At 40.5% G+C, this 19,517-nt stretch overlaps 2 protein-coding genes across 2 annotated transcripts in view; both read left to right on the forward strand.

The window, feature by feature from the left end:
- Positions 1-10,276, forward strand: part of LOC139560055 (cadherin-12-like) — a 35,740-nt gene extending 25,464 nt beyond the window's left edge. Inside the window, exons 7-12 of the mRNA XM_071376548.1 lie at positions 452-705; positions 3,287-3,423; positions 6,341-6,462; positions 6,609-6,723; positions 8,434-8,685; positions 9,454-10,276. Coding sequence (XP_071232649.1) covers positions 452-705; positions 3,287-3,423; positions 6,341-6,462; positions 6,609-6,723; positions 8,434-8,685; positions 9,454-9,986 — 1,413 coding nt within the window. The 3' untranslated portion in view covers positions 9,987-10,276. The remainder of the gene's footprint in view (positions 1-451; positions 706-3,286; positions 3,424-6,340; positions 6,463-6,608; positions 6,724-8,433; positions 8,686-9,453) is intronic.
- A 5,671-nt stretch (positions 10,277-15,947) lies between these two features.
- LOC139559874 (cadherin-18-like) overlaps positions 15,948-19,517 on the forward strand; it is a 90,324-nt gene continuing 86,754 nt past the window's right edge. Inside the window, exon 1 of the mRNA XM_071376302.1 lies at positions 15,948-16,262. The gene's annotated coding sequence lies outside the window, so the exon portion shown is untranslated. The remainder of the gene's footprint in view (positions 16,263-19,517) is intronic.

The following is a 19,517-nucleotide window of genomic DNA, read 5'->3' on the forward strand; positions in this document are numbered from 1 at the left end:
TATTGTATGATCTAGAAAAGAGTACGAAGCCGTTTCATTTGGGCACAATTTTTTCCAAAGTGAAAACAGCGCCCCCCTATTGACAAGAAGTTCGCTGAGACACTGAAGAACATGAATCTGTTTTGGAAAAAGCACATGGAAACCAACCCTTTTGGTTCATTTTAGATTAATCAATCTTGGTTGGTGCAGTTAATGGTGACATTTCCATATCAAAGTGCTTGACTTCCGTGTCTGTTGAGCATACTAAACTGAACAGAGGTGTTAACAAACTGAACCAAGACAAGTATGTCCCCCTAAGCTTTGTACTTGACCATTGCACAGTATATTCCATGTTCATGTAAAATGTTAGCTTTTTTGAAGGTGTTAATTCAATCATTCTATGTTGATTGATATTTCTGAGTAATAAATGCATTTTACTTTGATGATTACTCCTTCACTCATTATGTTTCAGCATCTCGACTACGAAAACAAAAAGTCGTACACCTTTAAAGTGGAGGCCTCCAACGCTCACCTGGACCCCCGGTTCCTCCACCTGGGCCCTTTCAAAGACACCGCCACAGTCAAGGTCAATGTGCTGGATGTGAACGAACCCCCTGTGTTCACTAAGACCTCTTACACCATAGATGTGTATGAGGATACTCCTGTGGGCACAATTATTGGATCAGTTACTGCACAGGACCTAGACGCAAGCAGCAGTGCAGTTAGGTTCGTCATCATGCATACATTTATACATTGTATATACAGTACCAGTCAAAAGTTTGGACACACCTACGATTTTCTTTATTTTTACTATTTTCTAAATTGTAGACTAATAGTGAAGACATCAAAACTATGAAATAACACATATGGAGTCATGTAGTAACCAAAAAAGTGTTAAACAAATCAAAATATATTTTAGATTTGAGATTCTTCAAAGTAGCCACCCTTTGCCTTGATGAAAGCTTTACACACTCTTGGCATTCTCTAATCCAGCTTCACCTGGAATTCTTTCCCAACAGTCTTGAATGAGTTCCCACATATGGTGAGCATATAATTCCTTCACTTTACGATTGGCTCATTCACCCCCCTCTCCCCTGTAACTATTCCCCAGGTCGTTGCTGTAAATGAAAACATGTTCTCAGTCAACTTACCTGGTAAAATAACGGATAAATTAAAAATAAATAGGTAAATAAAACTCTGCGGTCCAACTCATCCCAAACCATCTCAATTGAGTTGAGGTAAGGTGATTGTGGAGGCCAGGTCATCTGATGCAGCACTCCATCACTCTCCTTCTTGGTCAAATAGCCCTTACACAGCCTGGAGGTGTGTTGGGTCATTGTCCTGCTAAAAAACAAATGATAGTGCCACTAAGCGCAAACCAGATGGGATGGCGTATCTCTGCAGAATGCTGTGGTAGCCATGCTGATTAAGTGTGCCTTGAATTCTAATTAAATCACAGACAGTGTAACCAGCAAAGCACCCCCACACCATCACACCTCGTCCTCCATCCTTCACGATGGGAACCACACATGCGGAGCATCCGTTCACCTACCAATAATGGAACCAATAATCTCAAATTATGACTCAGCAGACCAAAGGACAGATTACCACTGGTCTAATGTCCATTGCTCGTGTTTCTTGGCCCAAGGAAGTCTCTTCTTCTTATTGGTGTCCTTTAATAGTGGTTTCTTTGCAGCAATTCGACCATGAAGACCTGATTCACGTAGTCTCCTCTGAACAGTTGATGTGTCTGTTACTTGAACTCCGTGAAGCATTTATTTGGGATGCAATCTAAGGTGCAGTTAACTCTAATGAACTTATCCTCTGCAGCAGAGGTAGCTCTAGGTCTTCCTTTCCTGTGGCGGTCCTCATGAGAGCCAGTTTCATCATAGCGCTTGATGGTTTTTGCGACTGCACTTGAAGAAACTTTCAAAGTTCTTCAAATTTTCCGGATTGACTGACCTTCATGTCTTAAAGTAATGATGGACTGTCATTTCTCTTTGCTTATTTGACCTGTTCTTGCCATAATATGGATTTGGTCTTTTACCAAATAGGGCTATCTTCTGTATACCACCCCTACCTTGTCACAACACAACTGATTGGCTCAAACGCATTAAGAAGAAAAGAAATTCCACAAATTAACTTTTCACAAGGCACACCTGTTAATTATAATGCATTCCAGGTGACTACCTCATGAAGCTGGTTGAGAGAATGCCAAGAGTGTACAAAGCTGTCATCCAGGCAAAGGGTGGCTACTTTGAAGTATCTCAATTATAAAATATATTTGGATTTGTTTAACCATTATTTGGTTACTACATGATTCCATATGTGTTATTTCATAGTTTTGATGTCTTCAATATTATTCTACAATGTAGAAAATAGTCAAAATAAAGATAAACCCTTGAATGAGTAGGTGTGTCCAAACTTTTGACTGGTACTGTATTTAATAAGTGTTATTTGCCTACTGTATGTTTACTTAAAGGTGAGATCCATCAAGGCTGGGGTTGAGAAATGGGTTCATCATGGGCTGAGTTACTTTACATTTGGGCACCTATCTCTGACATCTTAAACGGCAACAAAACCCAACTGTCGCTCTGCTCTTTAGAGGTATAAATGAACACTGACATCTACTATCACATTTGGCCTGTTGTTTGTCGTCATCTTTCAAATGTTTTTCAAGTACAGTTGACTTCCACTCTGTTAGTGTTGAGAGCGGGAATGTGAGACGCAGGACATGTCTTGCACAAGACCATCAAAATACTTTGTAGCCCAGCTGTGTGTTTTTTGTTGTCTATGAATATTTCATGGCTTACTACAAATGGAAGAGGCAGTAATTCACCTTGCTTGAAAGGCAGTCTTCGTGATGGCTGCTTAATATTTTAGAGCATTACATTTGTCATCGTTCTTTTGGAATACGGAACACGTAAACATACTAAAACGCTGATCAAAACACAACCAGGCTGCATCCCAAATTACATCCTATTCCCTATGTAGGGCACTTCTTTTGACCAGGCCCTGGGAATAGGGAATAGGATGACATTTGGGAAAAATCCTTAGTCTCTACATGAAAAGAAAAAGATAAATCTTCTGTGTAATGTTTGCTGTCATAGCCTTGGTCTTTATTTGATTGATCGTTCTGACATTTCTCCTTGGGGACCAATAAAATATGTATCTATCGCTATAGATCTATTACGTAGAAAAGGTATGGCAAAAATAGTTCAGCTGTAAGTCTTGATTGAGAGATGCCATGTGAGGTTGAAGGAATCACATGTATATGTTTATTATATGTTTTCTGCGTGTTTTGTAGGTACTCTATTGAGTGGAAGAGGCCTGTGGACAGCTGCTTTGACATTGATACTGTGGAAGGGACCATCTCCACCAACGAGATGTTGGACAGAGAGAGTAATAGGCAGCACAATATCTCTGTAGTGGCCACTAAAGTTAGTAAGTATTGGGACGAAGAGTTAATATGTATATAATATATATTAATATTAGAGGAGGCTGGTGGGAGGAGCTATAGGAGACAGGCTCACTGTAATGGCTGGACTGGAATTAATGGAACGGAGTCAAACACGTTGTTCCATGTGCTTGATGTGTTTGGTAACATTAATTTATTCAATTCCAGCCATTACAATGAGCCAGTCCTCCTATAACCCCTTCCACCAGCCTCCTCTGGTTAATATACAATGCATTTGGAAAGTAATTAGACCCTTGACTTTTCCACATTTCGTTACGCTACAACCTTATTCTAAAATGGATTAAATATTCATTATTTCTCGTCAATCTACACACCCTTTTGCTATGAAACACGAAATTGAGCTCAGATGCATCCTGTTTCCATTGATCATCCTTGAGATGTTTCTACAACAAATTCAATTGATTGGACATGATTTGGAAAGACACACACCTGTCTATAGAAGGTCCCACAGTTGACAATGCATGTCAGAGCAAAAACCAAGCCATGAGGTTGAAGGAATTGTCCGTAGAGCTCAGAGACAGGATTGTGTCGAGGGACAGATCTGGGGAAGGGTACCAATAGATTTCTGAAGCATTGAAGGTCCCAAGAACACAGTGGCCTCCATCATTCTTAACCTCTCTTGGGCACGTGAGACGGTAGCGTCCCACCTCTTCAACAGCCAGTGAAACTGCTGGGCGCCAAATTCAAATACAGAAATACTCATTATAAAAGTTCTAAAAACAAAATATATTTTACATAGGTTTAAAGAGTAACTTCTTGTGAATCCAACCACGGTGTCAGATTTAAAAAATGCTTTACGGCGAAAGCATACATTACGATTATGAAAACATAGCCCACAAGACAACCATTACAAACAGTAGCCAGCCAGATAGAACAGTTACACAATTTAGAAATAGAGATAAAATTAATCCCTTACCTTTGATGATATTCATATGGTTGCACTCAGCAGACATTCATTTACTCAATAAATGTTCCCCTTGTTCGATAAAGTCTCTTTATACCCAAACACCTCAGTTTTGTTCGCGCGTTTTCTTCAGTAATCCACAGGCTCAAACGCAGTCAAAACAGGAAGACAAAAAAATCTAAATTGTATCCGTAAAGTTCATAGAAACATGTCAAACGATGTTTATATTCAAACCTCAGGTTGTTTTTAGCCTAAATAATCGATACTATTTCAACCGGACAATAACGTCGTCAATATAAAATGTAAACAAGAATCACACTCTCTCGGTTGTGCGCAAGAAAAAGCTCTGTGAAACTTTAGGGTCCACTCATTCAGACTGCTCTTACTTCCTCATTTTTCAGAATACAAGACTGAAACACTTTCTAAAGACTGTTGACATCTAGTGGAAGGCATAGAAACGACAAGTTGAGTCCTAAGTCAAGGGATACTGTAATGGCATTGAATAGAAAACTATAAACCCCCCCAAAAACTACTTCCTGAATGGATTTTTCTCAGGTTTTCGCCTGCCAAATCAGTTCTGTTAAACTCACAGACACTATTTTAACAGTTTTGGAAACTCTAGAGTATTTTCTATCCAAATCTACCAGTTATATGCATATCATATCTTCTGGGCCCGAGAAACAGGCCGTTTAATTTGGGCATGCATTTCATCCAAAATTCCGAATGCTGCCCCCTACCCTAGAGAAGTTAAATGGAAGAAGTTTGGAACCACCAAGACTCTTCCTAGAGCTGGCTGGCTGCCCGGCCAAACTGAGCAATCGGGGGAGAAGGGCCTTGCTAAGGGAGGTGACCAAGAACCCAATGGACACTCTGACAGAGCTCTAGAGTTCCTTTGTGGAGATGGGAGAACCTTCTAGAAGGACAACCATCTCTGCAGCACTCCACCAATCAAACTCCCCAAATACAGGTGTGCCAAATTTGTAGCATCATACCCAAGAAGACTTTAGGCTGTAATCGCTATCAAAGGTGCTTCAACAAAGTACTGAGTAAAGTGTCTAAATACTTATGTTAATGTGATATTTCAGTTTTTTACTTTTAATACATTTGCAAACATTTCTAAAAACGGTTTTTGCTTTGTCATTATGGGGTATTGTGTATAGATTGATGAGGAAAAACAACAATTTAATCAATTTCAGAATAAGGCTAAAACGTAACAAATGTGAAAAAAGGGGTCTGAATACTTTCCGAGTGCACTGTATATCCGCCTGCGGCCGTATTCACAAAGCCTCTCAGAGTAGAAGTGTTGATCTAAGATTTCTTTTAAAAATCCTTTTAAATCATCATGAACAAGAGGGGGGCCCTGATCCTAGATCAGTGCTTCTCTAAGACGCGTTGTTAATAACGGTCCTGGAGCAAATAACTTGGATGGAGTTTGCAGTAGTTCACCTACACACACAATGTTCCTTTCTTTTGGCACCATCTAGTGGAATTGACTTATACTCATAGTAATGCAGACTGACAGATTACATGAACTAATGCTATTTCTCCACTGAAAGGGCTGCTTTTCATATGGGAAGCTTTTCAATTGGAAAAAATAATTAGCATGATAAGCAAATCACCCAATACAATCAACACATATTATTAATATCTTATAATTTGTCTGTACTGCCATTTGTTTTTCTATTATTTTTTTCAATTACTTTTAAGTGTTGTGTCATTTCATTGTCAATTTCATATTGATTGAATGAGGCATGCAATTCCAAATGCAAACAGATAGTGTCACTGTTGCATATTTTATCAAGCTAGAATTAACATGTGCCCAATAAACCACAACACTGATTGTTTGAAAAAGCAGTTCAGACATGAGAAGAGAAAGGGCTTTTGCAATGCTCACTCATTTGTGATGCTCACTGAGGTCCACTATGTGCATGGTGTATTTATTATGTGTTGTATGATTACTGTTTTCTTTGATTCTGCAGACAACCCTCTCCTATCCAACAAGGTCACAGTCACAGTCAATGTGCTGGATGTCAACGAGTTCCCTCCGGAGCTTGCCGTTCCCTTTGACACTTTTGTCTGTGAAAATGCAGAAGTAGGCCAGGCAAGTACAATTCCACTGTGAGAAAGGCTGTGTGCGTGAGTGCGTGTGTATGCGCGTGCGTGTGTGAGAGAGAATGAAAGAGAATAATTGTGATAAATAGTTTCTCCACTTGGTTCTAAAGTTGAAAGCTCTTTGTGCTTTGCCAGGTAATTCAGACCATCAGTGCTACGGACAAGGATCTTCCCGCTGTTGGACAGAGGTTCTTCTTCAAGTCCCCTAGGGAAATCAGAAACAGGAATTTCACCGTGCGAGACTTTGGAAGTAAGCCATATTTTTTCCCTCCAGAAAAGAGATCAAGAGAGAGAGATCAAGAGAGAGAGATCAAGAGAGAGATCAAGAGAGAGCGATCGAGAGAGAGAGAGAGATCGACAGAATAGTTGTGGCACGTTCAATAAGGATTTTTTTGTAGAAAGGGTTTTTATACAATAATATTATACAGAGACTATCTATTATGATGCAGTGCCAGTGACTCACTGCAAATCTGTTTTCTTGATACTATCTCCCTACAATATCCACAAACAATTGGTATTGTTAAGAGTTTTTGTCACGACCCAGGGGATGTCAGGCACTGCAGCCCCCACAAGCCCCCCACCCCCCTAGGAAATGATCTCTAAAACAACATTTTCTCTCAGCCTCATGGCAAAATGTGTAAAATAGCTTGACATTTTCTTTTTTCGAAACTGCACTACGCCACTAATACCAGGGTGCAAACGAGAGTGTCCAATCAGGCCCGCGTGTGGTTTGAGTAAAAAATAAAATGAACTCAGTATACTTTAAAATGACTCAAATCAAATTGAAACAAACAATTTGTAGATTGTGCCCAGCTCGCTAATAATCACCAGAATGAAAGCTAGACATAGAAAATTCCCAGAACGATGGATAGAGAACAATTCAGTTTCCAATTTTGATGTAGAGGAAATGCAACAAATTTTCAATGCGGCCCTCCGGACCTCACTGAAGACCGAATGCGGCCCCCAGGGCAAGATGAGTTTGACACCCCTGCCCTAGAGCCTTACCATCTCACCAACCTCTGTTCGTATTTTTCTAACACAATAACGCATAAATATCAGGCTTGATTCAGAGGGACAGCAGCGCTCATGGCAATTGCAGAAAACAGGCACAAGGTGTGCTTTAATGGCTCCTACTTGTCAAGTGAGATCTTTGTCCAGCCAGGCAGAGGGAAGGCTGTACAGAGTCAGTTCACAACCACTATCCTGGTGCTGGAGAGGAGAGGAGGCAGGGCACATCTCGACACTTCATCTCTGTATAGCCGTAAAAACGGCAGGCCTGTGTTTGTTTCTCAGAGCCTTGCATTGTGCTGCTGGCCCTATTTGTTTTCTGTTGTACATTCTAAGTACACACCTTCACCTTATTTCAAATAAGCTGAGAAGCAAAAGTGGTAAAAGTGACATTTCAGATACAATTCAACATCTCCCCTGAAGAAAAATTGGGCTTGATAAAGGTCGGGCTTAGACATCAGCAAATGCATGTAGCCCAAAACCGGCAGCGATGTAGATCTTTAGTACAGGTCCCTATATTCCTCCAGGAACGAAGAGCATTACATAAGAACTAAGGAAGTACTGCATGTATATGTACTCTGTTGCATTACAAGTGAACAATCTCTGATCTCATTTGGTTTTCAGACAACACTGCGGGGATCGTGACCAGACAGACGTATAGGATTTCAGTCAGATATTTAGAGTTAATCGTTAATGGACGTGTGGGGTTTCAGCCATGTTGGGTTAATGGTTGTCATTTGGTTTCCAGACAACACTGCGGGAATAGTGACCAGATGTCTAGGGTGCCAGGATGGATTTATTGATTGATTTGAGACATGTAGGGTTAATGATTGTGTCATTTGGTTTCCAGACAACACTGCGGGAATAGTGACCAGATGTCTAGGGTGCCAGGATGGATTTATTGATTGATTTGAGACATGTAGGGTTAATGATTGTGTCATTTGGTTTCCAGACAACACGGCGGGGATAGTGACCAAGCGTGTAGGGTTCCAGAGGCGGGTCCAGGAGTACTACGTGATACCTGTGGTGGTAGAGGATAATGGGTATCCAGCCCAGAGCAGCACCGGCACCCTCACTGTACGAGTGTGTGCCTGTGTGACTGACGGGTCACTCCTGTCCTGCATGGCAGAGGCAGTCTTCCTACCAATGGGCCTCAGCACCTGGGCAGTGATGGCCATTTTACTGTGCATGGTCATACTCCTGCGTAAGTCCTGTCTATCATTCAGACTGTGATCCTGGTGCAGAAGCAGAGTATTTCTGAACTTTTCATCTGACACCTTGAGAATGAGAGTAATAATGATTACCACAAGTATTAATTTCCAACTACAGTATAGACTCTGTAAATGCAATTAATCGAAATGTTAAACTGTCATTTTACACTAGGGGGAGCTGAAGTCCTAACATACAGTAACTTCATTAAATTGACGTTACAATTAGAAAAATGGCCCTTGAAACAGTCCCATAATCATAATCATACTTATAGGTCGATTTAGCTCACTTATCTTGGTCTGGCCACTCCCCCCCTACTTTTTCCTACTAAAGTATAATCTCTTGCTGTTGCATAACACAGTGAGCACTTCAGTAGTATGGAGTAGGCTGCTGTGCTGTAGTCTCTACTGTCTGCCATTGGGAAAGAGGAAAAGGGGAGGAAGAGGGAGATGAAAGCCAGGTGAAGCAGCCTTTCATCCTGTCTCAGTACTACAATAGTGACAGATAGCATGTCAGAAATGGATCCCGGCTGGCCTCAGGCTGTGATTATTTTAAGTTCTCCTGCTAAAAAAATAATGTCTGGAGAAATAAGGAAATTAGGTAATGGCTCCTAACACATGACATCCGACTGTCTCTCTTCCCATACCCTCCTACAGTACCTTGAAAGGCTCTTGAAATGCACGTCAATGTATATTTTCACTGCAGTACATCTATGTATGTAAAAGATAACACACTGTGTGTGCTTGGTTCTTTTATGCTGTAGCGATCTTTGCACTCTATGTCGGCCTGAGACGGCAGAAGAAGAGGGAGACGTTGATGTCATCCAAGGAGGACATCCGGGACAACGTGATCCACTACGATGACGAGGGGGGCGGCGAGGAGGACACCCACGCCTTCGACATGGGCACTCTGAGGAACACCAAAGCCATCAAGGAAAAAATGCTCCGCAGGGGCACAGGGTCAGAGGTCACCGCCCAAACTGAGATCAATGAGTCGACCCCCACCACAGAGGGCAGCGCGGACATTATCAGGGACTACATCCACCAGCGTCTCCAGGAGAACCACCTGGGTTTCTCTGCTCCGCCGTATGACTCACTGGTCACGTATGCCTACGAGGGGGATGGGTCGGTGGGCGAGTCGCTAAGCTCCATCGAGTCGTGGATGGCAGACGGTGGAGAAGACTTCAAATACCTCAGCGAGTGGGGGACGCCCTTTAAAACTGTAGCGGGGATATTAGACAAAGACAAAACAGATCTTCCCGTGGCGGAAGTGGAGGAGAGCCGAGAGTACTTGTGAGGACAAGAAAAGCAGAAAAGACTAATGTGTTATATTTATGTTAGATTTGTTTTTAAAGACAATGGGAATAAAATCAAGCCTTTCAGTTCAGTTTTAATCATATTTTGTGGTGGTTGTTTATTTAGAAGGCAGAACATTTGAAATGTTTTATTCAAATAAACTTGATAACCCTCTCAAAGTGCCTCAGGAACTGCTCTGTTTGTATGTAACTAAAAAAATTTGTCCGAATAACCAGAATCTACAAAATATCTTTCAAAAAAAGTATATTTAAAAGAGTCCCTCTCAACCACCCTCACATAGGCCAGCTGCACTCACACAATTGTGCTAAACTTGGCCTTTAGACAATAAACCTTCAAAAGCATGCAATTGTGAAAAACTCTTATCTTGGATTCTGATGACTTAGCTCGAATTGACGGTATTGCTAATCACAATAGGCAAATTGTTTCTATCGAAAAAAAGACCCAACCAATGGGACTTGTTTGTCTTGTGCATCAGTGAGGAGCTACACGTTTTCATTCCCTTCTATTCTTGTCAAATTAAATGTTAAGTGATTTTTAAATGTCAACTGCAGTGGCATCTTTTATTGTAATGCAATTTTTGCATTAATTATGTTAAAGACCATGAGGTTAAGACTCTATCTGGAGAAATACAAGCTTTCGACTTAACCACACACAAACTGCATTAAGCAGTCAGATGTTTACATCTCATACATTTACTTTACAGCAAGTCAGCAGGGTAAGCTCAGACAATTTCAGTGCATTATTTGATTTGTTCATCTACAATATGTTTAACATTTTCAATGTAGGCCTATGTTGATCTACCTAAATGCATACATTAACAAAGAACATCATGTTTCCTTTTGAGTTTTGATTCATATCTCCTACGTTGTTATAATACTAAACACACACTCCTTGAGTAGCAAAGTGACAAACAGTTAATTGTTTTAGCGTGTGTTTTATTTGTTGAAGTAAGCAAATAGATTGTGAACCTACACTGAGTGTACAAAACATTTGGAACACCTTCCTAATATTAAGTTGCACCCTCTTAAGCCCTCAGAACAGCCTCAATTCGTCTGTGCATGGACTACAAGGTGTCGAAAGCGTTCCACTGGAGTGCTGACCCATGTTGACTCTAATGCTTCCCACAGTTGTGTCAAGTTGGCTGGATGTCCTTTGGGTGGTGGACCATTCTTGATACACAAAGGAAACTTGAGTGTGAAAAACCCAGCAGTGTTGCAGTTCTTGACACACTCAAACCTGTGTGCCTGGCACCTACTACCATACCCCGTTCAAAGGAACTTAAATATTTTTTCTTGCCTATTCACCCTCTGAATGACACACGTACACAATCCATGTCTCAATTGTCTCAAGGCTTAAAAATCCTTCTTTAACCCATCTCCTCCCCATCTACACTGATTTGTGGATTTAACAAGTGACATCAATAAGGGATCATAGCTTTCACCTTGATTCACCTGGTCAGTCTATGTCATGGAAAAAGAAGGTGTTCCTAATGTTTTGTACACTCAGTTTATTGTCGCACTTTGAAGGTGACATAAAAAGATTTACGGTAATTCCTTTTTTATTGTACTGGTAAAAACAATATGGATGATTTGTAAGTGTGTGGCTCACCAAAAATCCAATATCCACACACAGCGTATTTATTCTACTCCCAGAGAGCAACATGACATACATGTTGACCCTAATCAACATGTCATCATACTAAATCATTGTTATGTTATTCCCATATACAGCAGTAACCCACAGCCCCCAGGCCAGAGGCACCCACACCTCTGGAAGTGAGAACATGGATGAAGACATCATCATCAGGCTGCTAAACTACCGATACCCCCCACTACACAATATTATGTTCCTTGCTCACATGCTGGGGCCTAAATTGGCCATTCTAATTCCGTGCAAAGACATTCATTGTAGCTTTTTAAGAAAATCTCTTTTTCCCCAACACTATACCACCAGCAGAGGTCTAGAATTACTTTGTTTTATTCAGGCAGTTGAAATTGCATTTTCTGAGGAATTCCCTTCTCCATGTTGAAATAGATAGATCATAAAAAGTTCCTCTTTGATGCATCCTCCAAGATGCTAATTACGTGTCTGCTTTCTTTCTCTTTCTCCACAAAACCACTTATTTTGTCCACTTGTTGGCAAACTGTCATTTCCAATGCATAACGAGCACAACATCAGAATTCTTCTTTTAACTACGTAGCTCAATAAGAATAATTATGGAAAGCAGGGGCTGAATCTTGACATCTTAATGTCTCAGTTATCTTGTGAAGATGATTGTTGCATGTTGACTCCATTTATATCTTTGAGATATAAGGTTAATTGGGGGGGAAATCTGTGTATCTCTTGGGGTTCCTACTTTTTAATACTTAATTTCCACATGGATAATTCACTGTCTGATACAATATCTGGAATACTGTAGCCTTAAATATATGAACAGTTGCATAATGTCTTAGCGCTGTAAGTATTTTTTATTGTTAATGCTATTATAAACTGAAGAACCCTTCAATACTCCTTATTTTCAGAGATTTCATGTAATAATGATTCAGGTCAAATCCTGTTACTCTACTCTATTAGATTTTTGAACAAAAATAATGACCCAGACAAGACATTGATTAAGTGCTTTTAGATTAGCATATGCTACAGTACACATACACAGTAGCCTATATCCCCATTAAAGTCCTTTCCCCATTCTTCTTCCAAGTCAACTATATCATTTGTAGTTTTAGCTTCCAGGAGAAAGTAATGTACTTTGTCGAGACAAAAAATGGCAAATGATAGAACCCCCTCAGTTTGAGAAACAGGATTTAGAAAATGTATTGCTGTGCCTTCTTTTGATTCGTTATGTATTCATGGAGGTAGCAGAGGAAGTCAGACCAAGCGAAAACAAACCGGAGACAGTCATAGTAATGTGTTTTACTCCTGCTGTTTCCAGCCACCTTTAGCTTGTTCATGGGTAAACAATTATGAAGAACGTGAGACGCATCAATGTTTGCATGGGCTTATTGTTATATTTGTCTAAATTTCTACATGACCTGAAGGCACACAGTGGGGAGTTACATTCTGTTTTGTATCAAAAAGTGAAGGATTTCAAGACTATATTCCCTAAGCAGGACTACAGTATTCCCTAAGGAAGGTGCCAGTCAGTCCCCTTCACACCCTTTGCATTTTAAATAGATTTTTCTAGATGCTCATATGCATCAATTTGGGCGGTCTCAATGGTATACATGCTGCTGGTTTTTTGGGGGTGGGGGGTGTGCCAAATTTCTCTGACAAACTCTGCCAAATTTCTAATTGGTGTAATGTAATCCAATCAGTACAGTAGCAGCAGCCTCATTTTGATTTTCTTGTTAAATTGAGTCCTATTACAGTTTTTTTATTCGCTTTGGTACAATTTTCACAAGTATGTGATGAATTTAAAAAAAACTCTTAGTACAAATAGGTAACACTTGTAACGCAGCCAGTCTTACATTCAAAACCTTTAATTGTGCATTCATTTCGTTTGTAGACATCTTTCACCACACAACCTTTGATCCAACATATACGTTTAATGTGAAATATAATGAGTACATTGGTTTAATCACAAGTACACAACATAATGATATTTTATCTTTTCATTTTAAAAACCATTTAATCCAATAGCAAAACATGTTTCAAAATTGCCTTTTGAATGTAGTATGCTACAGTACTGTTAATTACAATACATCACACTGTTTTCACATTAGGCACCACTCATAAAAAATGAGTGAACATCACATTTCCATAATTTCTATTCCAGGTGTGATCAAAGGTGTTATAATCTTTCACAGTGTAATCAAGTGAAAGAAATGAAAGAAACAATGTTTAGCAGCTACTAGTTTGCATCAGAATTGCAGTACATATCTTCATTGTTCATGCACCTGGAGAAAAGCCATGTCTGACATACAGTACCAGTCAAAAGTTTGGATATACCTACTCATTCAAGGGTTTTTCTTTATTTGTACTATTTTATACATTGTAGAATAATAATACAAATAAAGAAAAACCCTTGAATGAGTAGGTGTGTCTAAACTCATGACTGGAACTGTACATTATACTTTTATGTTTCTACTTTACAGACATACATTTTCATTAGGTACACTGAACAAAAATATAAACGCAACATGCGTTACAGTCCATTTAAGAAAACCAGTCTATTGAAATAAATAAATTAGGCCCTATCTATGGATTTAACATGATTGGTCATGTTTACCTTAAAAGAAAAGGTAGGGTGAGCCTCCCGAGTGGCACAGCGGTTTAAGGCACTGCATCACATTGCTTGAGGCGTCACTACAGACCCGAGATCGATGCCAGGGTGTGTCACAGCCGGCCATGACCGGGAGACCCATGAGGCAGCGCACAATTGGCCTAGCGTCGACCGGGTTAGGGGAGGGTTTGGTCGGGATTTCCTTGTCCCATCGTGCTCTATCAACTCATTGTGGTGGGCCAGGAACCTGCAAGCTAACTACGGTCGCCATCTGGACAATATTTCCTCCGGCACATTGGTGCGGCTCTTGACCTTCGCCTCTCCCGAGTCTGTAGGGGAGTTGCATCGATGGGACAATAATGCAACTACCAATTAGGGAGAAAAAGGGGAATTTTTTAATAAAAATTAAAGGTAGGTGCGCAGATCAGAAAACCAGTCAGTATGTGGTGTAACCACCATTTGCCTCATGCAGCGCGACACATCTCCTTTGCATAGAAGTGATCAGGCTTTTGACTTTGGCCGGTGGAATGTTGTCCCACTCCTCTTCAATGGCTATGCGAGGTTGCGGGAACTGGAGCACGCTGTCGTACACTTCGATCCAGGACATCCCAAACATGCTCAATGGGTGACTGGTGAGTATGTAGGCCATGGAATAACTGGAAAATGTTCAGCTTCCAGGAATTCTGTACAGATCCAGTACAGATCCTTGTAACATGGGGCCATGCAACATGAGGTGATGGCCGGGAAATGAAAGGAACGACAATGGACCTCAGGATCTCATCACGGTATCTCTGTGCATTTAAATTGTCCTTGATATAATGCAATTGTGTTTGTTGTCCGTAGCTTATGCTTACCCATACCATAACCCCACCACCACCATTGGGAACTCTGTTCACAACGTTGACACCAGCAAACCACCCACCCGCACATCACCATGTCTGCCATCTGCCCGGCACAGTTGAAACTGTGATTGTTGCCATTGTGTTGTGTGACAAAACTGAACATTTTAGAGTGGCTTTTTATTGTTCCCAGCACAAAGTGCACCTGTGTAAGGATCATGCTGTTTAATGGATTATCTTGGCAAAGGAGAAATGCTCACTAACATGGATGTAAAATAAGCTTTTTTTGTGTTTGGAAAATTGGACATATGGGACCAAAACTTTACATGTTGAGTTTATATTTTTGTTCAGTGTAGTTCTCAAAGTTTGTAGTAGACAAAGCAGTTTACATGTCAAATCTCTAGGTTTACCAAACGTTTAAGTGATCATCAATTAACAGCAGTCGGCTTAAGTAATAGTAAAATGTCTTTTAACAAAAGAGAAGAGAATCAAATCAAAAGAAATGTGAGCATTACATTGTGAAAGGCAATTACTTCATATGAACATGTATGGCAATGTGAAACATGTACAATATTTCTAGATGACTGTATGTTTTGTGTGTTGTACTTAGTCAACTGCCTTTTTGATGATCTGTTTTCAGTTTTGTACTGAGTTGTGACAATGTACCATATACTTGTGAAAATTGCACCAAAGCGATTAAAAAACGGTATTTTCCATCAGACCCAATTGATTACACAACAGTAGTGGAAGTGCAAGAGCACAGCAGAGTCTGAGTGTGTGTGTGCGTGCGTGTGAGAGAGAGGGGGGGGGTAGAGAGAGGGACAGAGAGAGAAAAATAGAGCAATAGAGAGGAGAGAGGGGGGACCGAGAAAGAAAGAGAGTGAGAAAGAGGAGAACCAAGAGCAAGAGGGGGAGAGAGCAGACTGCCAGAGTCATGTGCTGTCATACTCTTCTTTTCCCCTGTATATTTAAACATTTTCTTGTAATGGACATTTTTTCCTGTTTGTGGCGGTGCTCAAATGAGGACAATTCACATCCCTAGGTCTCGTGGGTGACTGGAACTCTGGATTTGTTCATTCTTTATAGCATCCGGAATGCAGCGTGTGCATTGCATTCCTCTCTCTGCATGTGGTTTCTGTACCTGAGTCACGCGCCTTTGAGATGGAGCCATGAGATTTCAATGAAAGTGAAACAGGTAGGGCGGAACAGTCCTGAGATTTTCTAGTTGATAGAAAATGTTGTTTTCAGTTACTTTTAAAGAATGCTTTGTGTGTGACTGTCAAGAAAGCTATTTCCGGCTGAGGGAATTTTTACTCAGAAGGGATGGCTTTTGTTGTGTTGTCTTATAAGAGACATTGAGAGGGGGAAAAATATGTTTTATTGTCACATACACCAGATAGGCATGGAATGTACAGAGGATGCGGTGGAGAAGACCGACAATAACATGTAAGAGAGGAATTCAGAAGAGGCAGTAAAAAGTATTTAAAAATGCTGTGTACAATGAAGGTCTTAGTGATGAAGCAATTGAAGTGAAAACAGCCATTTACATGAACTGACAGACTAGCGAGGAGTACATCAAAAAGAAACATCAGAGGGTAAGGGCAGCTCACTTAATTCAGTTTCAGTTCGCATGGCTGGATAACTTCAAGGTTCTGAGGCTGTCGATAGGTGTGTGTCTGTGTGTGTGTGTGTGTGTGTGTGTGTGTGTGTGTGTGTGTGTGTGTGTGTGTGTGTGTGTGTGTGTGTGTGTGTGTGTGTGTGTGTGTGTGTGTGTGTGTGTGTGTGTGTGTGTGTGTGTGTGTGTGTGTGTGTGTTTGTGCACAAGCGTGCGACCAGGCATGTGTGTGTATTGGCAGGGTGGTGTACTACACACTTATGTATTTCATTATAATGTATGCATGTGTGCACCTTCATTCACAGTGTGAAAACACAAAATAATTGGTGAATATATATAGGCAACATTTAATTATGCTTACTTAGTTTCTCAGCGATATCCTGGAAATACTATACCTCAGAATAAAGTGTATCCTAAGTGTTAATGGTACAGCCAGGTATGGAGTGCTCCTCTGTCTGTTGAGGTTCTTAGAGTGGATGCACTAGCACTGACAGCTGCAGCTGGCTTGTGAATCGCTTTTCACACCGCATAAGGCAGTATACACAGAGAGGAAGAGACGAAGCGTGAGGATTTTTACTCTGCTCAAAATCTGTCCATGTTAAGCAGATCATTCATTGTTAAGCAAATGAGTCGTTTTTATATGGGGGGCAATAAGAGAGAGTTGAATTTAGTCAAGATAAAAAAATATATTTATATTTTGATATGTGAGGCTTATTTGATCTAATGGAAGTTTCGTAATGATTAGGTTGTTACTAGTGTACTGATATAAGTAGAACACGCTACATCCCAGAAACCTATAAGAAAAAACACTTTATATCGGAGTTGTCCCTGTAGAAGTTCGAGACGTCTATGCATATTCATGAGTCTAGCATCTCACTCTCCATTGAATACAGGCGGTTGATGTCAACCCCCCTCATTGAATATTCAAAAAAGTATTCAAATAACAAGATGTATCCACCAGTTTGACAGCCCGCTGTTCCGCTCTGTGGACAATGAATCACATTGTTATGGTAGAGACACAAGCATCTCGTCATTGTATCCAGTACCTCTGGTATACCTCAGACAGACAACAGGATCTCAAATCATATGTGGAGAATGTACTGTAGAATAATGCTGGGATATTACACCCTCTGTAATGTGGCCAAAAGTAGTGCACTTTATAAGGAATAGGGTGCCATTTGGGACGCAGATTCATATAACAGTCCAACACCTACTCAAACCATCGAGTGATGATTCTCTGGCCTGACCTAACTGACTGTTGATGAAGTTGTCCACCATTAAAAGTGCTGTGGGTTTGATCTCATGTGGTTTTTATTTGACTTCAGTTGCAGCTTCTCAGCATGACAGCTTAGAGTGTAAATCTCCCTCTGACATCTGAGGAGGAACTCTACCAACTGACTGGCAGTCCAGAGAAATACCCACCATAATAAACTAGTTTAACACATTTTGGGAGATTAGCAGCTCAACAGCTTTCATCACCCATCTTATCAGGTTTGGTTCAATCTTACCTTTTATCAGCTGTCTCTCAGTAAAGAGTCCCATCTTCTCTCCAGAACCCATCAAGCAGCTGTCTTTTTGTTAAAGGGTTTCTTTGGGATTTTGGCAATGAGGCTCTTTATCTACTTCCCCAGCTGAACTAGTGGATACAATAGTTATGTCTGTGTCCAGTATGAAGAAAGTTAGAGGTAGTTTCTAGCAGATACCCATAGACTTCCAGTCATTGCGCTAACGCTAGTTAGCATTGGCTCTAACTTCCTTCATACTGGACACAGAGAAATAAAAATGGCATCCACTAGTTCATCTGACTCTGGGGAAGTAGATAAAAGGATTCATTGCCAAAATCCCGAAGTATCCCTTAATGAACAGCAGCTGTTCTTTAAATATGTTTATAATGGGGACACTTCCACTGTCATTTAGCTCACAAAGTAGTTCAGAAGCTGTCTTCAGGAGAGGGTAGGCTAAGGCACAAACACAAACGTGGACATCTCAATATTGCAGTATGCTGATATGCAGACATCCATCGTTACAGCACTGTCTCATCAGGGTCTGCAGTTGAGTAATGACTATGTGTGATGAGGCTCAGACTGGCATTGTACTCAAGCCCCAAATCCTAATGACCAAAGGTAATTGCATTGGGGATAATTGCTAGACACGTTCATAACACTTTCATGTTAACATCATGATGTGTGGATAATTGTCAGACTTATCAGTCATAACATGAAAGGTCTGCCATACAGTTGATAACTATGTGCTCTTATGGGATATGTTACCCAAATTGGAAGACCATTTTGATATTGACAGATACCAATATATGCAATTTTGTACTTAATATTATTTATCGTACTGCTGTAGTTGGTATATGACCTGTTACTTTGGCTGCCCTGTTTCTGTCCAGCTTTGGCAGCTCCACTGGCATTCCTATATAATATTAAGGCATGCTCTCCAGAATATTCCAGGCAATTATGGCCTACCAGGAGTGTGCTCAGCAAAAGTAAAAATTTGCAGAGGTAACATTTACACAACAGACAATCCCAAACCGATCTGGTCATTTCAGCAACATTCCAAAATGGTGTTTATGTAACACACATTTCCCATTCCCTAGGATAAACCAACAGTAGGCTGGTCTAAGAATAGATACCGTGTGCAACTTGAATGCATAGTGCGTCATATTCGACTTGGATGTTTCAAGGAAAGCTTTATTGTCGATTTGTGTGTCGGTTACTAGCATGAAAATGCATGTGTATAGAGGTATACATGATTATATTCCATTCACATAGTCCCAAAACTATGACTTATCTTCCTATGGCACGTCTTGACACATCTAGTAGAATGATT

This window comes from Salvelinus alpinus, chromosome 30 (genome assembly GCF_045679555.1).
Source record: "Salvelinus alpinus chromosome 30, SLU_Salpinus.1, whole genome shotgun sequence".
Classification (NCBI taxonomy): domain Eukaryota; kingdom Metazoa; phylum Chordata; class Actinopteri; order Salmoniformes; family Salmonidae; genus Salvelinus; species Salvelinus alpinus.